Source organism: Elephas maximus, chromosome 9, assembly GCF_024166365.1.
Source record: "Elephas maximus indicus isolate mEleMax1 chromosome 9, mEleMax1 primary haplotype, whole genome shotgun sequence".
NCBI classification, from domain to species: domain Eukaryota; kingdom Metazoa; phylum Chordata; class Mammalia; order Proboscidea; family Elephantidae; genus Elephas; species Elephas maximus.
In genome coordinates, this window is record NC_064827.1 from 79,139,014 (window position 1) to 79,159,931 (window position 20,918).

Here is a 20,918-nt window from a genome sequence, read left to right on the forward strand (position 1 = left end):
AAAAGGTTTCAACGCTCAGAGTCTTAAGGGTCAGTGGCTTGGAGAATTTCCTTTTTGAAAAGCTCTACATTTTAGGAAGAACCCCAGAAAAATCAGCCCAATATAAGGGACAGTTCTCCACCAGTACTACCAAGGTGCCGTGGGTTTAATCCTGTGAAATCGCTCTCTCTTCCCTTTTAATGTGAGTAAGCCTAAAGCCTGTAGTGAGAAGCCACCATGTTCCCTTTCAAGAGCCAAGAAGAACAATAACAAGATCTGTCTCCTAGGCCTCCTTGTTTGACCTAGAAACTCCTCAAGGTCAGGTTCAAATCATCTGTAGGTTATATCAAATCTCATTGGCAGCAAGGTCAGCACAGTTAAGAGTTAAGAACAGTAGTTAAGAACATGGGCCACACCTGGGAATAAGGTAGCTGTGCGACATTGGAAGGAAACTCTGGTGGCATACTGGTTAAGTGCTACAGCTGCTAACCTAAAGGTTGGCTGTTCGAATCCACCAGGCGCTCTTTGGAAACCCTATGGGCAGTCCTACTCTGACCTATAGGGTCACTATGAGTTGGAATCAACTCAATGGGAAACGGGTGACATTACACAAATTGTTTAATCTTTGATCCTCGCTGTCCTCATCTGCAAACAGAACGGTATTAGTACTTACAGGGCTTGGGCTCTTGCAAGGAGTCAGTGAGATAATGCTTGCTAAGTCTGGACAGAGTAGGGGCTCAGTAACTGTCAGTTTTTATTACAGTGAAACCTGTGAGTTGGAACCCACAGAACTGCCTTATTTTTTCCCAGTCTCATAAGTTTTTGCCTTTGACAGGGTGCAGTCTTACCACTTTTCTATCACTGGTTTTAGTGGAAAATATTTGAGTTTTCCTTCTTTAACAGGTTTCCACCTTACAGTTTCTGGCTTTCGTAGGTTGTACTGTGTTACTAAATACTGTGAGAGTGGCAACTATGCCCAGGAGGACTGAAATTCCTCCAGAATGGACGGCAATCTGAAATGAGTGTCTTTGCTTGGCAGGACTTCTCAACTGTGCAGCAGAAATTCCTGAGAACCAGACCTCCCTGGGACACAATCTGGATTATAAATGGAGTTTAAATCTTCTAGTCCCTGAGCCAAATTCTCAACCTTCAGGAAGTATCAAAATCACCAAGAGAGCTTGTATACAATGCATATTCTTAGAGTTCTCAGGAGTCTATTCTCGGTTTTGGGGAGGCCTGTTTTTTTTTTGGGGGGGGGGTTGGGTATGTTTAATAAATGCCCCAGGTGATTCGCACGCAAAATCTGAAACAATGCTTTGAACCAGCGATCCACCATCAGTTGCTCTCCAGTCGATTGCAACTCATGGCAACCTCAGGTATGTCAGAGTAAAACTGTGCTCCGTAGGGTTTCTTTCTTTTTTTTTTTTTTTGATTTTACTGTGCTTCAGGTGAAAGTTCACAGCGCAAATTAGTTTCTCATTCAAAAATTTATACATAAATTGTTTTGTGACATTAGTTGCAATCCCCGCAATGTGTCAGCACTCTCCTCCTTTACACCCCAGGTTCCCCGTGCTCATTCGTACAGTTTACCTGCCCCTTCCTGCCTTCTGGGCTTTGCTTTTGGGCAGGTGTTGCCCATTTGGTCTCCTATACTTGACTGAACTATGAAGCACGTTCCTCACTGGCTATCGTTTGTATTTATAGGTCTGTCTAATTTTTGGCTGAAAGGTGGACTTCAGGAGTGGCTTCAGTTCTGAGTTAAGCAGGGGGTCCGTTAGCCATAGTCTCGGGGGTTCCTCCAGTTTCTGTCAGACCAGTAAGTCTAGTCTTTTTTTGAGAATTTCAATTTTGTTCTGTATTCTTCTCTGGCTCTGTCTGGGACCCTCTATTGTGATTTTTGTCAGAGCAGTTTGGTAGGTGCTGGTAGCTGGGCACCATCTAGTTTTTCTGGGGTCAGGCTGGTGAAGGCTGTGATTCATGTGATCCATTAGTCTTTTGGACTAATATTTTCCATGTGTCTTTGGTTTTTATCATTCTCCTTTGTTCCAGATGAAATGGGACCAATAGACATATCTTAGATGGGCACTTGTAAGGTTTTAAGACCCCAGATGCTACTCACCAAAGTAGGATATAGAACATTTTATTTATGAACTATGTTATGCCCCCAAGACCAGGGTCTCCAGCCCTCAGCCCCAGTAACTCAGTCCCTCAAGGTTTTTGGGTATGTCTAGGAAGCTTCTATGATGTTGCCTTGGTTAAGTTGTGCTGCCTTCCCCTATATTGTGTGGTGTCTTTCCCTTCATCAGAGTTAACTTGCCTGCTATTTAGTGATTTCCCCTCCTCATCCCTCCCCTCCCTTGTAACAAAGTTTTTTTTTCCTATGTGTAAACCTTTTCTTGGGTTTTTATAACAGTGGTCTCATACAATATTTGTCCTTTTGTGATGATTTCACTCAGCATAATGTCCTCCAGATTTATCCACGTTGTAAGATGTTTCGTGGATTCACATCGTTCTTTATTGTTATATAGTATTCCATTGTGTGTATGTACCCTAATTTCTTTATCCATTCATCTGTTGTTGGGCACTTAGGTTGTTTCCACCCATAGGGTTTTCAATGGCTGATTTTTTTTAGAAGTAGATCACCAGGCCTTTCTTCCAAGCATCTCTGGTTGGACTCGAACTGTCAACCTTTCAGTTAGCAGCCAAGCATGTTAACCACTTGCACCACCCAGGGACTGTAAACCAGAGATAGGCAAACTTTTTCTGTAAAGGGCCAGATGGTAAACATTTGCAGTTGTGTGGGCTAGATGTTGCTGTCACCTACTCAACCTTGCTATTGTAGCTCAAAAACAGCCATAGACAATGACTGCAGTGCAGTGGATTACTTAATATAGCCCTTCTAGCCATAGACTTTGTGACTCCCATACAATGATTGGGTAGGACTATGCAAATAAGGTGCTTGTGGCCCACCAAGTGGATCTGACAGCTTGCTGCTGATGCAAACGTGTATGGAAGCTGTGATGGTTAATGTCATATGTCAACTTGGCTGTGCCATGATTTTCAGTAGTTTGGCAGTTATGTAATGATGTGGTCATCCTCCATTTTGTGATCTAATTGGCCTCCACTTTGTGATGTTATAAATCTTAGCCTCTATGCCTATAGTTATGGTCCCATTTGGAAGTGAGTTGCCTGTTATGTGAATGAGGCAGGATTAGGGTGGGATGAATCTCGAGTCACTGCCTTACTAGAGGGTGTGACTCAAGTCACCACTCTTACCCGTTATCACCCTTACTGCCCTTATTCAAGTCACACCCTTGTACTGCCTTGCTCAAGTAAGGGGAGTTTCTTTGAGGATATGGTCTGCATCCAATATATATATCTCTCCTGCTCTGGATCCTGTATCTGGCTCATCATCATCTGACCTCTGGTTCTTAAAACTTGAGCCAGCACTCTATTGTCTGACCTGATTCGTCAGCTTCCAGTCTCATGAAGCAGCAGCCTGTTGTCTGACTCTGCAACCACGTGAGTTAGGAGAAGCCTCCAGCCTGATGCCTGACCCACAGATTTGGGACTTGCCAGCCTCCACAACAGCATGAGCCATTTCCTTGACAGCTGATGAGTTCTGTAAGATGTTGCAATGAATTACGGGACCCAAAGATGGCAGAGAAAGTATTGAGGGGAGGAGGAAGAGTTGACGTTAGAGATGATGAAGTGGTACAGCAGTTTGGAAAAGTTGGACATTTGGGACATCTTTAACCTCCACCTCAGGAACCAGCTTTGTGCTGACCCTTCTAAAAGAAATTATTCATTAAGCAACTGGGTGTGGCTGTGTTCCAATAAAACTTTATTTACAAAAACAGGTAGTAGGCCGGATTTGGTCTGTGGACCACAGCTTGCAGCCCCTGCTCTTTGCCAGCCCACATCTCTTCTACATAACCAATAAAGATACAATGACATGTGTATAAAAAAATGACCTCTTTAATTTAAAATGATGACCTGGAAAGAACTAGTCAGTTCAAGTGCTCCAGGCTTCCTCTTTATACCCAATTGGAACAGACACAATGTTGGCTCAGATTTCCAACCCCAGAGAATAACCAAATCAAATTGCAAATCTGCAGGAAGCCTTGCAGCTACCCTGCTGGGGCCATCAGGCTCCACAGAGGGAGCAAAGGGCCACACTGAGAAGTGCTTTCCTTCTGCCACTTTCTTGCTGGGCCTGATTCCTCTCCACCTCTATGTAGCTGGTAATACATGCGTGCCTCCACAGAGAGGCTGGTGGCATGGCAGTTACCTACCAACTGTCTTTGGACACATCTTCCCATGATCGCATAGTGAAGATGGGCAATTCTAAATGCACGTGTCCAGGCAGGCAGCATCTCAAACATGTTAGCTGACACCTGGGGCCTCAAGTTCTAACCAGTGGTCACGTATGGCCAAGGCACCAGCAGCAAAATGGCAAACTTGGGAAATAATTAGGGAGACGCAAGCATCTCCATAATCAATGGCGATTCTGAAAATGGAACAAATGCCATCTGGGTAAAATCCTTACAAATATCATTAGTTTCATCTCAGGGGAGAAAGCGTAAGGACAGAACAGGGAACACCACCTCCTTCAGCATTTCAAGGTCTGTCTGCTGTTCCCCGAGCAAAGGGCGAAGGAGAGCACTGTTCAAAGGTCCCGCATCTCAGGTCCCCTTCGACTCTCCCACCTCTTACATTCAGTGTCAATCATGGCTTCGGGTTAACTATAGCCATAAGGTGCTGCGCATTGTGTCAAGGGAGAAGAGTCAGGGTGTGATGCCGAGCAGGCTTTTTTTGCACTGAATTTTGGGAACATGGGGTCAGTGAGAGGGAAGAAAGTAGGGTGTGGCCACAGAGCTACACTCAGAAGTCCTGGAGGCCTTCCTAGAAGGAGCTCATGGACAGAATACCACTGGCTTGTGGCAAGCCTTCTGGAAAGAGTTCACAGGTCACCTCAGACCCACTGCAGTGGAACAAGCTTCCACACTGGTTTGCTTTTCATCTCCCTAAAATGTAAAACACCCCAAAGCCTGATGCTTGACCTGAGTCAAAAAATTTTGGGACAAACCACCAACGGGCTGCCCAGGACTCTGGAAGGCCAGATGGCAGCCAAGCCAGTCCCTACTGCACTCAGCATCCCTGAGCCCATCTGGCTGCTCTGGGCAAGTTCCCGAGCCATAGTTGCCGAGATCCTGGGTGTATTGCAGAGGCAGCCCAGGGCACTAACAAGGATCTTGTTATGCCCAGGGGTCGAGGGTGAGAACACAGTATTAACTAAAGTCCCCTGAGAGCTGAAGCACAGTGAGAAGGAGAGAAGGGTAGAGTTTCCTCCATCACTCTGCCTCCCCAGGGAGAAAAGTATTATTGCACTACTATCAGCACCAGTGACATGATCTTACTCAAAATAATGGCACCTGGGAAGGGGCAGCTCAGCACAGACCCCTGCCGTGACAGCGCCTCCAGTGACAGCCTTCCTTACAGCTGTCCTCAACTGAGTCTGGGTCATGTCACAGGCCATGGCTCAGGGCAACACATGTTCCATCACCAGGGCCTAGACCCCCAGCTAACCAATCTGTCAGTTTTTAGAAATGCAGTTCAAGTGGTGGAGGAATAAGAGAGTGGGTCCCAAGAGCCCAACAAGTTCCTCTTCCCAAGCTCCTACATTTCATAGAAACACTAGGCCCCCAAATGTCCATCAAAGAGGGGGCTGTTCAAGTGGCTGGCCCTAGCCTAAGGCCAATCACAGAACCCACTTACAAGGGCCCGCAGGGAGGTTTCATGCAGTCACAGCAGAGGGCTGGCTTAACCCTTGCCCTCATTGGATGATGCTGTCCGGCTGCCCGTTCTGGGCCACCTGACCAGGGTCAGAGGCTGGAGCGGGGTTTGGTGTGTTGCTCTGCAGATAGCGGCGGAAATCTTTAATCATGGGCCGGAGGACCTGGATGAGGACACTCAGGGCTGCCTGGGTGCCCTCCATGGCCTGGGCCTGGCGTTCCTGGGCACAGGCTTGCACCTCTTGGGAGCGGCGGATCATCTGCAGGAGGTCGTTCTGCTGCTCCAGGTGTTGGGCAATCTCCTTCACGTGTAGATTGGTGACCCGCTGCTCCTGGATCAGCTTGGCCGAGTTGAGGGCGATGCGACTCTTGAGTGCCTGTGGCTTGACCGACGTGTCTGTGTGCTGGGTCATCATCTCCACGGGGGCCTCGGCCGGCAGGGGCGGGGGAGCCTCGGTTGTGCAGTACTCTACCACTCCGTCCTCCAAAGTGTGATAGGTGGTCTCAGTGGGGACTGAAAGGAAGAAAGAGCACAGGCAGAGACAGGTCACTTTCTAGAAGGAATGAAGCTAGCTGCATGGGATGAGAAGGAAGCCATTAAGCTCTGTCCTGTGAGAGACAAAGCAGAATTCAGGCCTCCCATGGCTTTATAGCTATTCATGTATAAATCTAGAATCTAAGGGATTTAGATTTAGAATTTTAATCTACTTGGTAACCAAAGGTCCAGCACCAGGTCTGGCAAAAGCAAAGATGCTAATAATGACACTAACGACAATTTTAGAGCACCTACTATGTGACAAGCACTGAGCTAAGTCCTTTACCCATTGCCACTGAGTCGATTCTGACTCACAGCAACCCTACAGGACAGAGTAGAACTGCCCGACAGGGTTTCCAAGCAGCATCTGGTGGATTTGAACTGCTGACCTTTTGGTTAGCGGTTGTAGTTCTTAACCATTATGCCACCAGGGTTTCCCTTTACACTCAGTCCAATGACTCCTCACAATGACACCAAGAGGTAGGTACTGTCACCTCCATTTTCAGAGATGAGAAAACAGACTCAGAAACATGGAGTGACTTGCATATTGTCACACAGCTAATTCAGCAGCACCAGGATGCCAATCCAAGTCTCCAAGACATCGGAGTCCAGCATGCTCCTTACCACCCCACTGAGCTGCTTCTGGCTAGTTAAAGCACCTCTGAGGCAAGCCAACACACTTCGCGTAGTGCCAGACACACAGCAGCCACCTTGTGCTGGGCTCTCCACACAAGCTGTTTGCAGCCAGACTAGCCCTGCCTCCTTTGGTGCTTTCTTGACCTCCACGTCCCTTGTGGACAAGCAGAAAAGGAGTGAGGCAGCAGCAAAATGCCCAATAAATGCCCATCTCCCTGATCACCTTGGTCAATGGGATACCTAAAGGTACTTCCTGTCCCAGAACGGCAGCTGATTTAGACTGATGTTTGTCCTCCTTTTCCCAGCTCAGTATACCTGAGAAATGACACTTTTCTATCAGCAACTGCGGAAGTGATGGCATCCATATACACTCAATTTACCCAATCCCCACTGAGAATCACTCATTGATACAGTTCATAGCCCATCTCAAGCAAGCAGAGTTAACAGTCACTAGCACAAAAACTTCTCTGAAATAAAAAATCCAACCAGGGCAAGTTCTGTTGTTCATAGCTGAGAACCTCTGCAAGGATTCTAAGCGTGTTGTTTGGGCCTCCATGCATGTGGGAAAGGTTAATCTTCATCTTTCAAAGCCAACATCAACTGGATGTCCCCCACCCCTGCTGGAATTCTCCCAGCTGTCTTTCTCTTCTGAGTCCTTAGGTCTTCCCAACTGACAGTGCAGTTATTCATATGTGTGTCTTATCTGTTCTACTAGAATATAACTGGTCTCTATTTTAGACACCTCGGTAATCTGTCCTATAGGGTCGCTATGAGTCGGTGATCGACTCGGTATCAGTAGGTTTACAGGTGGTGGTAATCCCGGTGCCCAGCACAGGGCTTGGCACAGAATAAGTGCTAATGTTTGATGAGTGAATGAGCAGATCACGAGCAGGAACCATCAGGTTCCCCAGGGACACAGCAGTGCCTAATGAAGGGTCACACACTAAAAACAGATTGTCTTTGTCCAGAACTGATGTTCATCTGATCATCCAGCAAATATGTCCTGACTGCCTACTATGTGCCAGGCCCAGTGATATGCCCTCTGGGGATACAGACATGGTCTCTATCTTCAAGGACCACACAGTTGTTCACCAAATGAAGATAAGTCAAGGATGGACATAAATGGTGGCAAAACACAGCAGAAAGCTATCCCACTTATCAGTAGTCCAGACTACCTGCTGAGGAAGTCCCAAAGAGAACAAGATCACTTATGTCTGGAAAGCTCTTAGAGGACCTCTGGTCTTCCAAGACCACCATCTGACCTTTGACCCTTGGCAGGCAACCTTCCCCAGGTTGTCCCAGCTCTTGCTGACCCTTCCCATTTATGTATGCCAAACTGGGCAGGAGAGGTCACTCACTCTGTGTCAGGGTGACCGTGGCTGCGGCTGCAGTGGCTGTGGGTCCGAGGGCCACAGGGTGGATCTCTGTGGTAGTGGGCAGGCTGATGATGGTGGCCTCGCCCAGCAGGTTGCAGATCCGTTGCTGCATGGGGGTCAGCAGTACAGGGGCTACAGTTGGGCCACCACCACCACTGCCACCACCTGTCCCAGGCCCACCAGCTCCGTCCTCCTCCGTGGGCCCAGGGACCTCGCCACCTTCCACGGCCGCCCGAACCTGGGCCACCTTGCGACGGACCTCGGTCTTAAGATCAGACCACTTTTTCTTGACCTCGGGCAGCTCCCTTCGGCAGGTGGCCACAGCGTTGACCCTTCTCAGGATGCCGTGCCAGGCCGCGCTCTTGGCGGCCAGAGGTACCCCAGCGTTGAAGTGGTTCACCAGCAGGTGCTTCTTCAGCTCCAGCTCCTCCACGATGATCTCCACCTCCCGCTCAGAGAAGTTCATCTTCCTTTTCCTCGCTGGGACAGCCATGGCTTCTCACCTCCCTTCTTTTTAAATAAATTATAATCCCCTCAACCTCCCCAATTTCCCTTTTCTTCTTCCTCAGCCTCGCCCCTCACTCACCGCCCCCTACAGGGGATAGGCCAGGCTTGCCCAAGGCCAAGCACCAGGCCTTAGGTAACCCCTCTCGCTACGCAAAGTGCGTAGGGCCCAGCCCTGACCGGCCCAGCCGCGTCCAGCCAGCTGCGTAATGGCTTCCTGAATCTGCCTCTTCCGCCGGGGTGTGCGGTGATCCGCCCACTTCCCCTCTTCCCGCCTCCTAGCTCCTCACCAGGAGAACCCGCCCTGCCGGTTGGTCGCAGTGCAAAGATCCGGTCGATCACTGGTTCTTTTGGTCTGTCGTTCAGCTAAAAAGCCCGCCTACTTAATGGAATGGGCGTGATCATTGGTCTAAAGGAGTGTCTGTCGATGCCACCGCTCCGCCCCCTCAGCGCTTCCTCACTTCTATTGGAAAGTCTTTCTGTCATTCAATCAGTATTACGACTATTGCGCCGTTAAATTAAGCTATTTTATTGATGGTTTAGGAGTTAAGACTAGCAAAACCCGGTCTTCTGAGGATACCTAGTGCTTTCGGCCTTGAGTCACTGGCCAATTAATTTTTAATTCCACCCATGGACACAGATTCTGCAGTTCACAACTGCTGCTCACACAAATCCTGTTCCTCATCAGAGACTACAATTTTTCTGTACGTAACTCCTCCCATCCTGACGATGCGGGAGTTTTCAATGGAAATTGGACACGGGGCCTTCCGCCTGCCAATCATCGACCTCTGCCTATCGCTGCGCGATTTCCTTTCTCCGGCCGCTTCAGCCAATCGCGAACTCCTTCAGTTTGAATCGTACCCAGGCTGAGTCTGGATCGCCCCGCCCCCTTCATTGACTAGAGTAGTCCTAGGTGGTGTGGGCCGTCCTTAGATAGGCTCCGCCCCATCACGCCCCGCCCTACTCGCTGCCCCGGCCTGTGACTGGCCGGCGGAGCGCCTGGGGGTGTGGCCAGCGAGCGAGCGCGCCGCGGGGCGGGGCTCCCGGAAGCGGCCCCTCCCGTCAGCTTGCCGGCATCTCTGAGCCCGCGCCCGCGGTGTGAGCATAGCCGGCGTGTCTTCCGCGCTTTGCCCGCCGGCCCGCCGCCCCAGCCCCGCGCCCGGCGCCCCGGCCTCGCGCCCGATGGTGAGCAGTGTGTTGTGCCGCTGCGTGGCTTCACCGCCGCCGGACGCCGCCGCCGCCGCCTCGTCCTCCGCCTCGTCGCCTGCGTCCACAGGGGACCCGTGCGGCGGCGCCGTCTGCGGGGGTCCAGACCACCGGTTGCGCCTGTGGAGCCTCTTCCAGACGCTCGACGTCAACCGCGACGGAGGCCTGTGTGTCAACGACCTCGCGGTGGGCCTGCCGCGCCTGGGACTGCACCGCACGGAGGGCGAGCTCCGGGTAGGTGGCGCGCACCGTCCTCCCGGGCGGGCTGGGGGCCCCCTAGCTGCTCTCCGGCACCTCCAGGAGGGCCTGGTGACAGGTCTGGACGACCGGGCTTCTTGGACAGCACCTTGGAGCTCGCCAGGTCCGGGTGGACCGTCCCTTGAGCTGGGTGGAACCCCTAATGTTCAGAGGGGTAGTGCCCCCGACTGAAAGACAACCCATTTGTGCCCTGGTGGGAGTAGAGTCCCTTCTTGACTATTTTGGGTGTTTGGGCTTAAGGAGAAAGGCTCTTTATTGTCATAGGTGGGCGCCCACTGGGTCTTCTGATGGGCGAAAAGCCCCTTCCTTCCAGGGCTTCCTCCAAAGTAGAAGGGCAAGTGTCAGGAGTCCCCCTTTCTCACCTCCAGACCTCAAGGCTAAACTTGATGCCCCCTCGCCCCCGCAATTGACAAGTTCATCCAGCCATCTCCAGCGGCACCCCGCTTCCCTCCATTTCCGTGCTACTCGTGGGCTGCCAGCTGGTTCCTGTCAGAAGCCTGTGGGAGTGGGAGAAAATGGGAACTGGGGTTTCAGGCAGATCTGTGACCATGTGGGTGGTGAGGACTGACAGTTCTCTTGATTTCAGGCTCATCCCCTTGCCATACTTATGTAGAAAATGGGACCATGATCTCTTGCAGGGTTGTAATGTGGATGGAGTGAAAGAATTTGGAGGAAAAGCCTTCCTAAAAGTGAAAATGTTGTACACTCAAAAGGGGAGATTGTTAGTTTTGTTCTGGAAGGGATTTTTTTTTTGCCAAGAGGCAGGGATGTGGGTGGAGAAATGGCCATCTTTGGGACTGTCAGAAAGAGCAGTGCTGTCCTTTCTGTATTAGAGCTTGGAGCGCCAGCTGCTCCTTCCCCGTCTATCTCTCCTGATACGTTTTTTTGTCCGACTTTGTAGCTGTAGCTACCCTCTATCCAGTATTTAATTTATCATGGCTTAGCCTGATTACAACTTGAGGTAGGACTAAAAACCAAAAAAACCAAACCCAGTGCCGTGGAGTCAATTCCGACTCATAGCGATCCTATAGGACAGAGTAGAACTGCCCCATGGAGTTTCCAAGGAGCACCTGGCGGATATGAACTGCCGGCCCTTTGGTTAGCATCCGTAGCACTTAACCACTACGCCACCAGGGTTTCCAAGGTAGGACTACTAAGAGTGAATAACCTGTTTCTGTTCTAAGTTAGTTCATTTGGTCCATTTGTATACACAACAATAAGAGAGTCACTCATGTCCAAGTAAGAAAAAAACTGCTGTTTCTTGGTTGGGTGGGTGTACATAGGTGCTTTTAAGTCATGTCCAAGATATCTTGGATCAATATCCAAGGTATTTAACCTACTTAGAACCAGTCTAGGAAGACCAAGGGTAACACTAGGCAAGATAGACTCACTGGGTGAAGTCCAAGAGATGTAGAGACAAGCTTTTAATTTTTTTTTAAGCCAGTTTTACACAAAGTGGTGCAAGATGGATGTTTGCCCATACATAAGTCACTTGGAAAAATAGCATGGCTAAACTCAGGATCTGTACCTTAGGGGCTCAGGGAGGTATGGGCCAGGGTGAACCTTTCTGCTTTTATGAACCCATTCACTTGGCACATGCCGCCATTCATATTGAGGGCATCTGCCTGCCGGAGTGTTTTAAATGTTTACACCATGCTTTGTGCCACAACTGGAGTCACAATGTTCTCGCGGTTCATGGCACATCTGATACTGATCCTAATCCATTTTTTTGGCAGTAAATTTCTAAGGGCGAATAAGGTGAAAGTGATCATTTTTCTTTCTAGTGTCGAAAGAAAGCCTTTCTGATTAACTAAAGAGAGCCTAGCCCCTTGGGGACACTTTGACCCTAAAATCTTTGACTCTGTGACTGTAAAAAATGGTGGCGATGGGCATCTGACCTCCTCTAACTTCACAAGGGGGAAGGAGAATCAAGATCAACAGCCCGAGGCTTATTCCTGTGACGCAGAGGTCAAACATACCTCCTCTCTCCAACCTTTTTACCAGTTCTGACACCAGCCATCCCTCCCACAATTTTTCCTCTGCTGGGTTTGATAATTTATTGTACTGGCCACACAGAACTCACAGACCATACTTTTACAGTAATGGGGTTTATTAGGGAAGTAAAAGGTTAAAATTCAGGATCAGAAACCATTCAAGATACAGTTCTTTCATCAGGACAGATGGCCTCTCTCTGGCCCTTGGCCTCTGGGCCCCTCAGCTCGGCCCCTGCCCTGCTCATGCAAGTGTTACAAAGCTCATTAGCTCTGCCAGTAAGTGCCTGGAGGCACCCCACTCCACCAGCAAACCTCTGCCCAAAGGTGCTCAGCTATCCTGCTCTGTGGTTGGGCACACCCACTGTAACCACCTTACTCCTTGGACTGGGAAGCCCACTGTGCCCTCTTGCACCAGCCTCCTGGTTCTGCTGTCATTATTTCTTTGCCACCATGTCTCGCTGTCTTATACCATCTCCGATGTTATAGCTCTCTCTGTCTCCTGGGTCTTAGAGATTCTCAGTGCAGGGACCCTGGGTCCAAAAGACATGCTCTGCTCCTCTCTCCTCTCCTTGGTGGTAGTGAGGTCTCCCAATGTCCACCTCTGGGATGGCTCATTTTAAGCCCAGCAGGATAGCAAAACTGATCATTCCCCTCACTAGGGTTCCATACATCTTATTTGCATGGTCTCACCCCCACAAGGGTGCCATGCACCTTATTCACATTATTAGCAAGCTATCCAATTCCCTTGGTGGTTCACAAGTACCTCATCTGCATAGTCCCACCCAGTCATTTGATGGGCATTACAAGACCACGGTGAGAAAGGCCATATAAAGGAAATCCATCCCACTGCAGATGATAGGAAACACTTTTTGATACGGAACACTTCTTTTTTATTCTTTTGGTCTGTGGATGTAGCATGGACTCTATTTCTTTCAGCTTTGGAACAAGTTAAATTGTTATACTGCTTCAGGAAAGATCGTGAATGATCCATTTTTTTAGTTTATTGTACCTGTAGAGAAGCACAAGTTAGTCCAATGGTGAATTTTTTAAGTATTGAAGAGAGAATCTGCCTTTTTGTAAATAACAGGGCAGCAGGAAGACATCCTGCCTCTTGTACCACCATATCACTTCCTGTTGAAATAGTATCAGTATTAGCTACCTACAGGCAAAGCAGTGCTATAGTGTTACAGAACTAACCAGCTGCCTTCTAGTCTATTGTAACTCATGGTGAACCCCGTATGTGTCCGAGGAGAACTGTCCTCCATAGGGTTTTCAGTGGCTGATTTTTCAGAAGTAGATTGCCAGGCCTTTCTTCAAAGGCATCTCAGGGTGGACTCAAACCTCCAACCTTTTGATTAGCAGCCAAGTGCCTTAACTGTTTGCACCACCCAGGGACTCCTTTGCATAACTAGCAAGAGCTAAAAGAGAATTTGGGGGCCCTTCAGTCCAAAATGAATCATCTGCCATGTGAATAGGTGTTGAAAAACACATCAAACTTTAGAAGCTGTTTTCTGTGACCCAGAGGACCAGTCTGAGAGGCTGGGTTTGCACAGGAATCAGTTGTGAGTGTTTATCAGGGGGTTGTAGGTAAACCCTGGCCTCGTGACTACACAAAGCCTCCTAGCTTCCAACAGCCTGGGTCAAGTTTTCTTTAAAAGAAAAAAACCAGCAAGTTTCGGCATCTGCCTTTGTTGCAGAAGAGCTTGGAACAGTCAAAGAAAAATTACTTAAAATGGAAGTGGGCAGAAAACCATGGCAGCCAGCCAGAGAAATTTTTCTTTGTAAGGGCATGTGAGGAAGAAGCCGGTCCTGGGACAAAAGAAGGGAAGGGTTTATTAAAGAAAGAAAAGTGACAACGGTAGTGATTTTGGGAGATGAGACTTCAGCAGAGCTAATTATAGCATTGCCTATTTAAGTCATTTTCATGTAACCAAACAAAATCTTTGTCTTAAAACAAATTTAAAACTTAGGTTAGAATTCCACCAGCCAATCAGAGGAAGAAAGCAAGCTGTGTTACATGAAATCAGTTGTCCTTTAACTGAGCCTTGTGGAGAATAGTCTCTCTTACGGGGCTGGTGTTTAATGGAGGTGAGGGTTCTAGATAATGATGTGGTTGGGTTTGCTGATTTAGACACTTCAGTAATATGGCTTGAGCTTGCACCATCTAGTTTGAGTTTCATGGTAAAGTAGACAAGGCAGTAATTTTACCCCATTTTATTGGTGAAGGAACAGAGGTTCAAAAAGATGATGGAACAACCTCAAAAATCATTTGACCACTAAGAGGCAGACAAGGAATTGGAAACAGCTTCTGATTCCTGGTCCATCCGTCTTTAACTATACCATTTGTTTCTGAGGAACATGAAGAGTTCCAAACCTGGGTGTTTGAGGTAAGAGATCTGTTTAGAACCCTATCTGTTGTTCCGTGTTTCAAGGTAATCAGAGATTATCCTGTCAGAGAATGCGAATGCATCCTGCCCTAATTCTCTCCTTGACCTGAGCAGTATGCACGAGGCAATCCCCACTGACATGAAAGCACTGAATGGAAAATCGTTAATGTCAAGTTGGTATTGCTTAATCAGACACAACTGTTGGACTCTATACTTTTTAATGTTTGGCCACCTGTGGGGAGCATGGTTAACAAAATAGCTGGACTTATTTAACTGATATATTAAGCTCATTGTGTTAATATTGATGTAAAATTGGCTTCTGGCTCAAAGTATTTGTCATCAAGTCAACTAGAAGGTAGTTTTTAAAAACGAGTTGTTATAGGGAAAGGTAGAGTCAGATATCCTGATCCCAAGACTAAGTAAGAAATAAAAATATACCAAGAGTTGGCCTGACCTGGAGCGTCAGTTAGATGAATTCCTTTGATGTTCAAAGAGGCATTAATTACTGAAGTCTCACAGAAACCACAGGGGAGTGAGGGGAACAAATATTTTGCTGGTATTTATCTCTGGTCCAGCTGAGTACAGCTGTGAGATGAATTCAGTGAACAAAACTATACTTATATAGGACTAGTATCATTGAACTAAACAGGCTTTTTTTATTTTTAACCATTTCTTATTATACTTCTGTGAATTTGGCAGAATTTGGACTTGGAAGGGTCATTGGCCATCACGGGCTGGCCTCCCACCCAATATAGAGCTCATTCCTCCTGTGGCACCCTTGGCAGATAGTCGTCCAGCCCATTCCATTGTGGACCTAATGGTGGTCATCGTGAGTTGTTTTTTTGTTTGTTTGTTTTAATTGTGCTTTAGGTGAAAATTTGTAGGTCAAGTTAATTTCTCATACAAAAATTTATACACATATTGTTATGTGACGCTAGTTACTGTCCCTATAATGTAACAGCACACTCCCCCTTTCCACCCTGGGTTTCCTGTGTCCATCCAACCAGCTCCTGTCCCTTTCTGCCTTCTCATCCTGCCTCTGGACAGGAGCCCATTTAGTCCCCTGTATCTGCTTGAACTAAGAAGCATACTCTTCACGAGTATTATTTTATGTTTTATGGTCCAGTCTAATCTTTGAAGAGTTGGCTTCAGGAATGGTTTTAGTTCTGGGTTAACAGAGCATCCGGGGACCATGTCTTTGAGGGTTCCTCCAGTGTTAGTTAGATCATTAAGTCTGGTCTTTTTATCTGAATTTGAGTTCTGCACCCCACTTTTCTCCTGCTCCATCAGGGACTCTCAGTTGTATTCCCTGTCAGGGCAGTCATTGGTGGTAGCTGGGCACCATCTAGTTCTTCTGGTCTCAGGCTAATGGAGTCTCTGGTTTATGATGCCACTCACCAAAGTGGGATGTAGACATTTTCATAATAAACTTTGTTATGCGAGTTGACCTAGATGTCCCCCGAAACCATGGCCCCCAGACCTCGGCCCCTGTTACTCTGTCCCTCAAAGTGGTTGTGTTCAGGAAACTTCTTAGCTTTTTGGTTTAGTCCAGTTGTGCTAACTTCCCCTTATTGGGTATTGTCTTTCCCTTCACCTGAGATAATTCTTATCTACTATCTAGTTCCAGGGCACTGGATTATCTAGTTAGTAAATACCCCTCTCTTCCCCTCCCCACCCTGGTAACCATCAAAGAATTTTTCTTCTGTGTTTAAACCTTTTCTTGAGTTCTTATAATAGTGGTTTCATACTCATTGATAGTTGTTTGTTATGTCAGACTGAGATCTGTCTTTGTAACTGCTACCCATTTGCCTCCAGATTACCTTCTGGAGCTACACAGAAGAGAGGGCCAAGGGTGCTTCATGTATCTGAAAACAGCTGTCTTATCTTCCTGTAATCCCTGCTGCTGTTAAAACAGGTATCTTCATCCACTTGTCACATGATGTACTGTCTGCACGTTTCAGGGTTCCCTCACCTGATGAATGTACATGGGGATTAAGAGGACAGACTTTGTGGTACAGACCTAAGTTCAAATATTGTTTCTGCTGCTTGCTCGCCATGTAACCTTGAGCAAGTTACTCAGCCTCTCCAAGTCTGCTTCCTTACCAGAAACATGGTGGTATGAATACCTACTTCATAAATTGTATAGATTATATTAGAGTAAGTATATAAAGAGCCTAGTACAAAGCCTGACACACAGCTGTTCAGTACGTAGTTCATTTTTTCCCCCATTGATTCTTTGAAAATAAGATGCCCAGGATTAGTCATAATTATCTACAGTTTCTCCCAGATTGCTTAGATGAAAAGTGAAATACAAGGGAGGACAAAGTCTGGGGAAGTCAGCGATACAGGGTGTGTAGCACCCAGTTAGAGCACAGTCTTGCATCAACAGCCTAGAGCAGGAGGACTTTTGGCAGTTTTGGAGGTAAGAGTGTGGGTTGTAGAAAGCCTGGGCCCTGTAGACATTGTTATTGTTAGTACCCATCGAGATAATTCTGATTTGTAGCAAACCCACGATTTGCGGAGTAGAATTGCACTCCATAGAGTTCTCAGGTCTGCGATTTTTGGAAGCAGATCGCTAGGCCTGTCTTCTGAGGTGCCTCTGGGTGGGTTTGAACTGCCAGCCTTTTGGTTTAACTGCTTAAATGAGTGCTTAACTGCTTTGACTGAGTGCTTAACTATTTGTGCCACCCAGGGACTCTGTAGACATTATAGGGAGATTAAAACCAAAAAATAAACCCTGGTGGCAGGAGATTGCTAAAAAGTTTTGAAAGTAGTAGAGGCACTCTATTTACACAGAGGCGTAAGGGTGTCTCTGGCCCAAATGTCTCCCTGGACTGAAACAGGCCCTCAGAGGGGCCCTGGGGAGCACTAACTTGCAAACCTGTTGCTGGTTTCATAAGTCAGGATGATCTTCCTTCAGATATGGAATTGACTTTGAAGTTGTGAAAATGGATGGCAGAAAAGCTTCAAGTAGAGCTTAGTTAAAAACTTTCAGCAATTATCTCACTAACCGCCTTATTTTGCAAAAGTGGGACTCTCAGAGGGGTTTGGGCTGGTTGAAGGCAAAGCCAGTGTCAGAACTCAGGATTTTGACTCTGCCCAAGTTAGCTCGCCACACACTCCCTGCTTCCTTCTATGGATACTCAACTTGCCCTGAAAACTTCGCGACATTTATTTGAACAGTTTATGACATTGACACCAGCTAAGCATTTTAAGACCCCTGATGGTACTCAGGAAGCAGTGACTGAAGTGATAGGTACACTATTCCTAAATACGGGATATAAAAGACACAGTGCCTTTAAAAAAAAGTTGCTACCTTGAAGATTCATCTTCCTATAAATAAATGAATAAGGAAGGTAGGACATTAGGTTATAAGGAGCGTCTTATCTGCTACGATCTTTTGGCTGGGCTTTTCAGGAACTTGAAAAGGAGGTGAGTCATGGGTGTATCTGCGGGGTCAATCCGGGAAACTGGAGATGGTGCTGCCTTTGTCCCTGCTGTGGCTTCGATGAAGCTTCCAGGCTGCTCCATCAACTCCTAGCCTCATTCCTTCTTTCCTCCAGCCCTCCCTCCTCCTGGGCTGGAGTCTGATGTGACTCTTCTTGCTAAAACACAAAACACGCTGCCTGCATTATGTGAGACAACTCTCAAAAACCATTTAAATGTCAGTGGTGCAAAAAGAGAAAGTGGGGAAAGTGTAGTTTAGATTGCTAAGACTAACTGTTTGCTAAACCTTTGCCTGTAGCTCTGACACAATTGAAAAGTCTTGTTGGTTAAAACCAACCACAGTGCCCACCTTTCATCAACCTTTCTTCATCCCACCAGGCTAAAACCTGTTGTTGCTTTTGGTTAATGCCTTAAGATTGAGCCTAAATCCATAGAACGTTAGAACTGGCAAGGTTTTCCAGGCTTGTTAGTTCGTTCCCCACCATTCGTAGGCCAGAGAGATGAAACGATTTGTCCGGGGCCGTGAAGAGGCATTGTAGAGGGCAGCTTAGGGGGCAGATTAGGTCCCTACAGTCCTGCTCGGTGATACGTTTTTGGACTGTTAACACTTTTTTCCTTTTTTCGTCATCACATCTTGGGTATAGTCTTTGTTGGCTAGAGTCTCTTCCTTTCTAATCTATATAAGAGGTAAAAATAGAATGCCTGAGACTATGACCCCTGGGCGCCCTGCTAACTCAGAACTGAAGCCACTCCCAAGGTCCATCTTTCAGCCAGAGATTAGACAGGCCTATAAAACAAACAATAACACACGTGAGCAGCCTGCTTCTTAGTTCAATCAAGTATAGGAGACCAAACGGGCAACACCTGCCCAAAAGCAAAGCCAAGAAGGCAGGGACAGGAAAACTGGATGAATGGATGGGGGGACCTGAGGTATAAAGGGGAGAGTGCTGATACATTGTGGGGATTGCAGCCAATGTCACAAAACAACGTGTGTATACATTTTTGAGTGAGAAACTAATTTGCCCTGTAAACTTTCACCTAAAACACAATAAAATTAAAAAAAAAAGAAGTAAAACTAGGACCTGACGGAGAAATAGTTCTATAGCTGAAAAACTCTTTTTTTTTTTTTGAATTGTTTCTAAAAACTGGCTTAGTATAAGCAGGTATTCTGAAATAGAACTCTCCAAACTGCCCCTCATACCCGGAAGAGCCCTGGTATTGATGTGCTAAAGACAGCCGCTGGGTGGGTTTCACACCCTGGTCCAGACTGTTCCCACTATAGTCCTCCCGCAGAGCAGAGCAAGCAGCTGGGAAAAGCTATGTTTGCACTGAGTCAGACAATCTCAGTTTTAGAGTAAGACCTTGAAGTAAGTTTTAAGAAACTGAAAACATTTAGTGGTGCTTTAATAGAAGTCTGGTAGTTTGCCTTTTCATGGGGGAGAAAGGAAGGAGAGGGCAAGAGTAAAGTGGCAGCAACAAGCAGGCACCACCTGTAAGGATTGTTCGGTCAATTTTGGATTGGTTAAGAAATTTTGATCTTATTAGGTGATTGGGTTTTTCATGCTGGCCTCGATACTGTCTTTTCCCCCTCCCGTTTACACTTGGCTCATATCTGGTCTGAAAGAGAATCATGAAAAAAAAAAGTCATGTTCTCATGAGCACAGAAAAAAAAAAGAGAATTTACCCTCTTTCTGCATGGACTCTTGCTTCTGCAGAAATTTAATTTACATATTACGTCTCAGAATCTGATGCTTAAAATTGGGTTAATTTAGTACACACTTAACTTTCTCTTAGGGGGAAAAAAAAGACATCTTTGTTAATAGGCATTCACCCTGAGCTTGGGATCTCAAGGACTGGCTTTTCACCAGAAAGAAACAAAGGCCATCCACAGGCTTTGAGTGGTTTCTCTGTAGCACACTTCGCTTCCACAGCTACAGATTTCTTCAGTCAAACATCTTCCTGTTTGACTTTCTAAAATGAAAATAGATGAGGGGATTTCACCTTTTTCATCAGTGACGTTTTGTTGTCTTCAGTACCATAGTTTCACTTGTGCCAAGCCAGGCAAGTGCGAGGCTCCTCGCATTCTCTAAATGTGGCCTGAGTCAGGGGCAGGAGGGTGTTTGACAGTCCTGCCTTACATCCTGAAACTGCCACCCGTAGGACAGCACGGAGGATCAAAGCATTTAAATTAGCCAGTTGATTCGTTTCAGTGGAGACATAAACACTGATGGTCACCTGCTAAAGTCGAGCCCTCTGAAATAGCAAATTGCTACCAGATATCAATATCTAAAACAGATTTTTAAAACTTTTTTTGCTCCTGGCCCACCCTAAATGAATTTTAAAAACTATGTACTTCCTTGGAAACCCTGGTGGCATAGTGGTTAAGTGCTATGGCTGTTAACCAAAGGGTCAGCAGTTCGAATCCGCCAGGTGCTCCTTAGAAACTCTATGGGGCAGTTCTACTCTGTCCTGTAGGGTCGCTATGAGTGGGAATCGACTCGACAGCACTGGGTTTGGTTTTTGGATATACTTCCTTGCACATTTTTAAGTTGGCATCTAAAATTTCTATCTTGAGTTTCGTAGTGGCAGGGGATATAATTTCTGGCATATCGTATATATAATATGCTTTTAAGTTTTTGTTCTTTTGTTTTCATGAAAACCTTAGAGCTGCAGATTTAATGTATTCAGTAATGGAAAATGCCCTCCGTATAACCTAATGGGCAGAGCCAGTCCTCATCAAATCCGTCAGCCATATCAGTCTGGCTTTCTATGGAATAAAATCTGGCTTTATTTTTCCAAAA

The 20,918-nt window shown here is 46.9% G+C and overlaps 2 protein-coding genes across 2 annotated transcripts in view; one reads left to right on the plus strand and one right to left on the minus strand.

Moving 5' to 3' along the window:
- Window positions 1-3,543: 3,543 nt before the first annotated feature.
- Window positions 3,544-9,049, minus strand: NAIF1 (nuclear apoptosis inducing factor 1). The gene is made up of 2 exons (XM_049896748.1): window positions 8,304-9,049; window positions 3,544-6,288 (listed from the first exon to the last, which is right to left on the minus strand). Exons 1-2 carry the CDS (start codon window positions 8,812-8,814, stop codon window positions 5,816-5,818), a joined length of 984 nt encoding a protein of 327 aa, XP_049752705.1. The 5' UTR covers window positions 8,815-9,049; the 3' UTR covers window positions 3,544-5,815.
- Window positions 9,050-9,907: 858 nt separating this feature from the next.
- SLC25A25 (solute carrier family 25 member 25) overlaps window positions 9,908-20,918 on the plus strand; it is a 31,515-nt gene continuing 20,504 nt past the window's right edge. Inside the window, exon 1 of the mRNA XM_049895978.1 lies at window positions 9,908-10,265. Within this exon, the coding sequence (XP_049751935.1) occupies window positions 10,008-10,265 (258 nt within the window). The 5' untranslated portion in view covers window positions 9,908-10,007. The remainder of the gene's footprint in view (window positions 10,266-20,918) is intronic.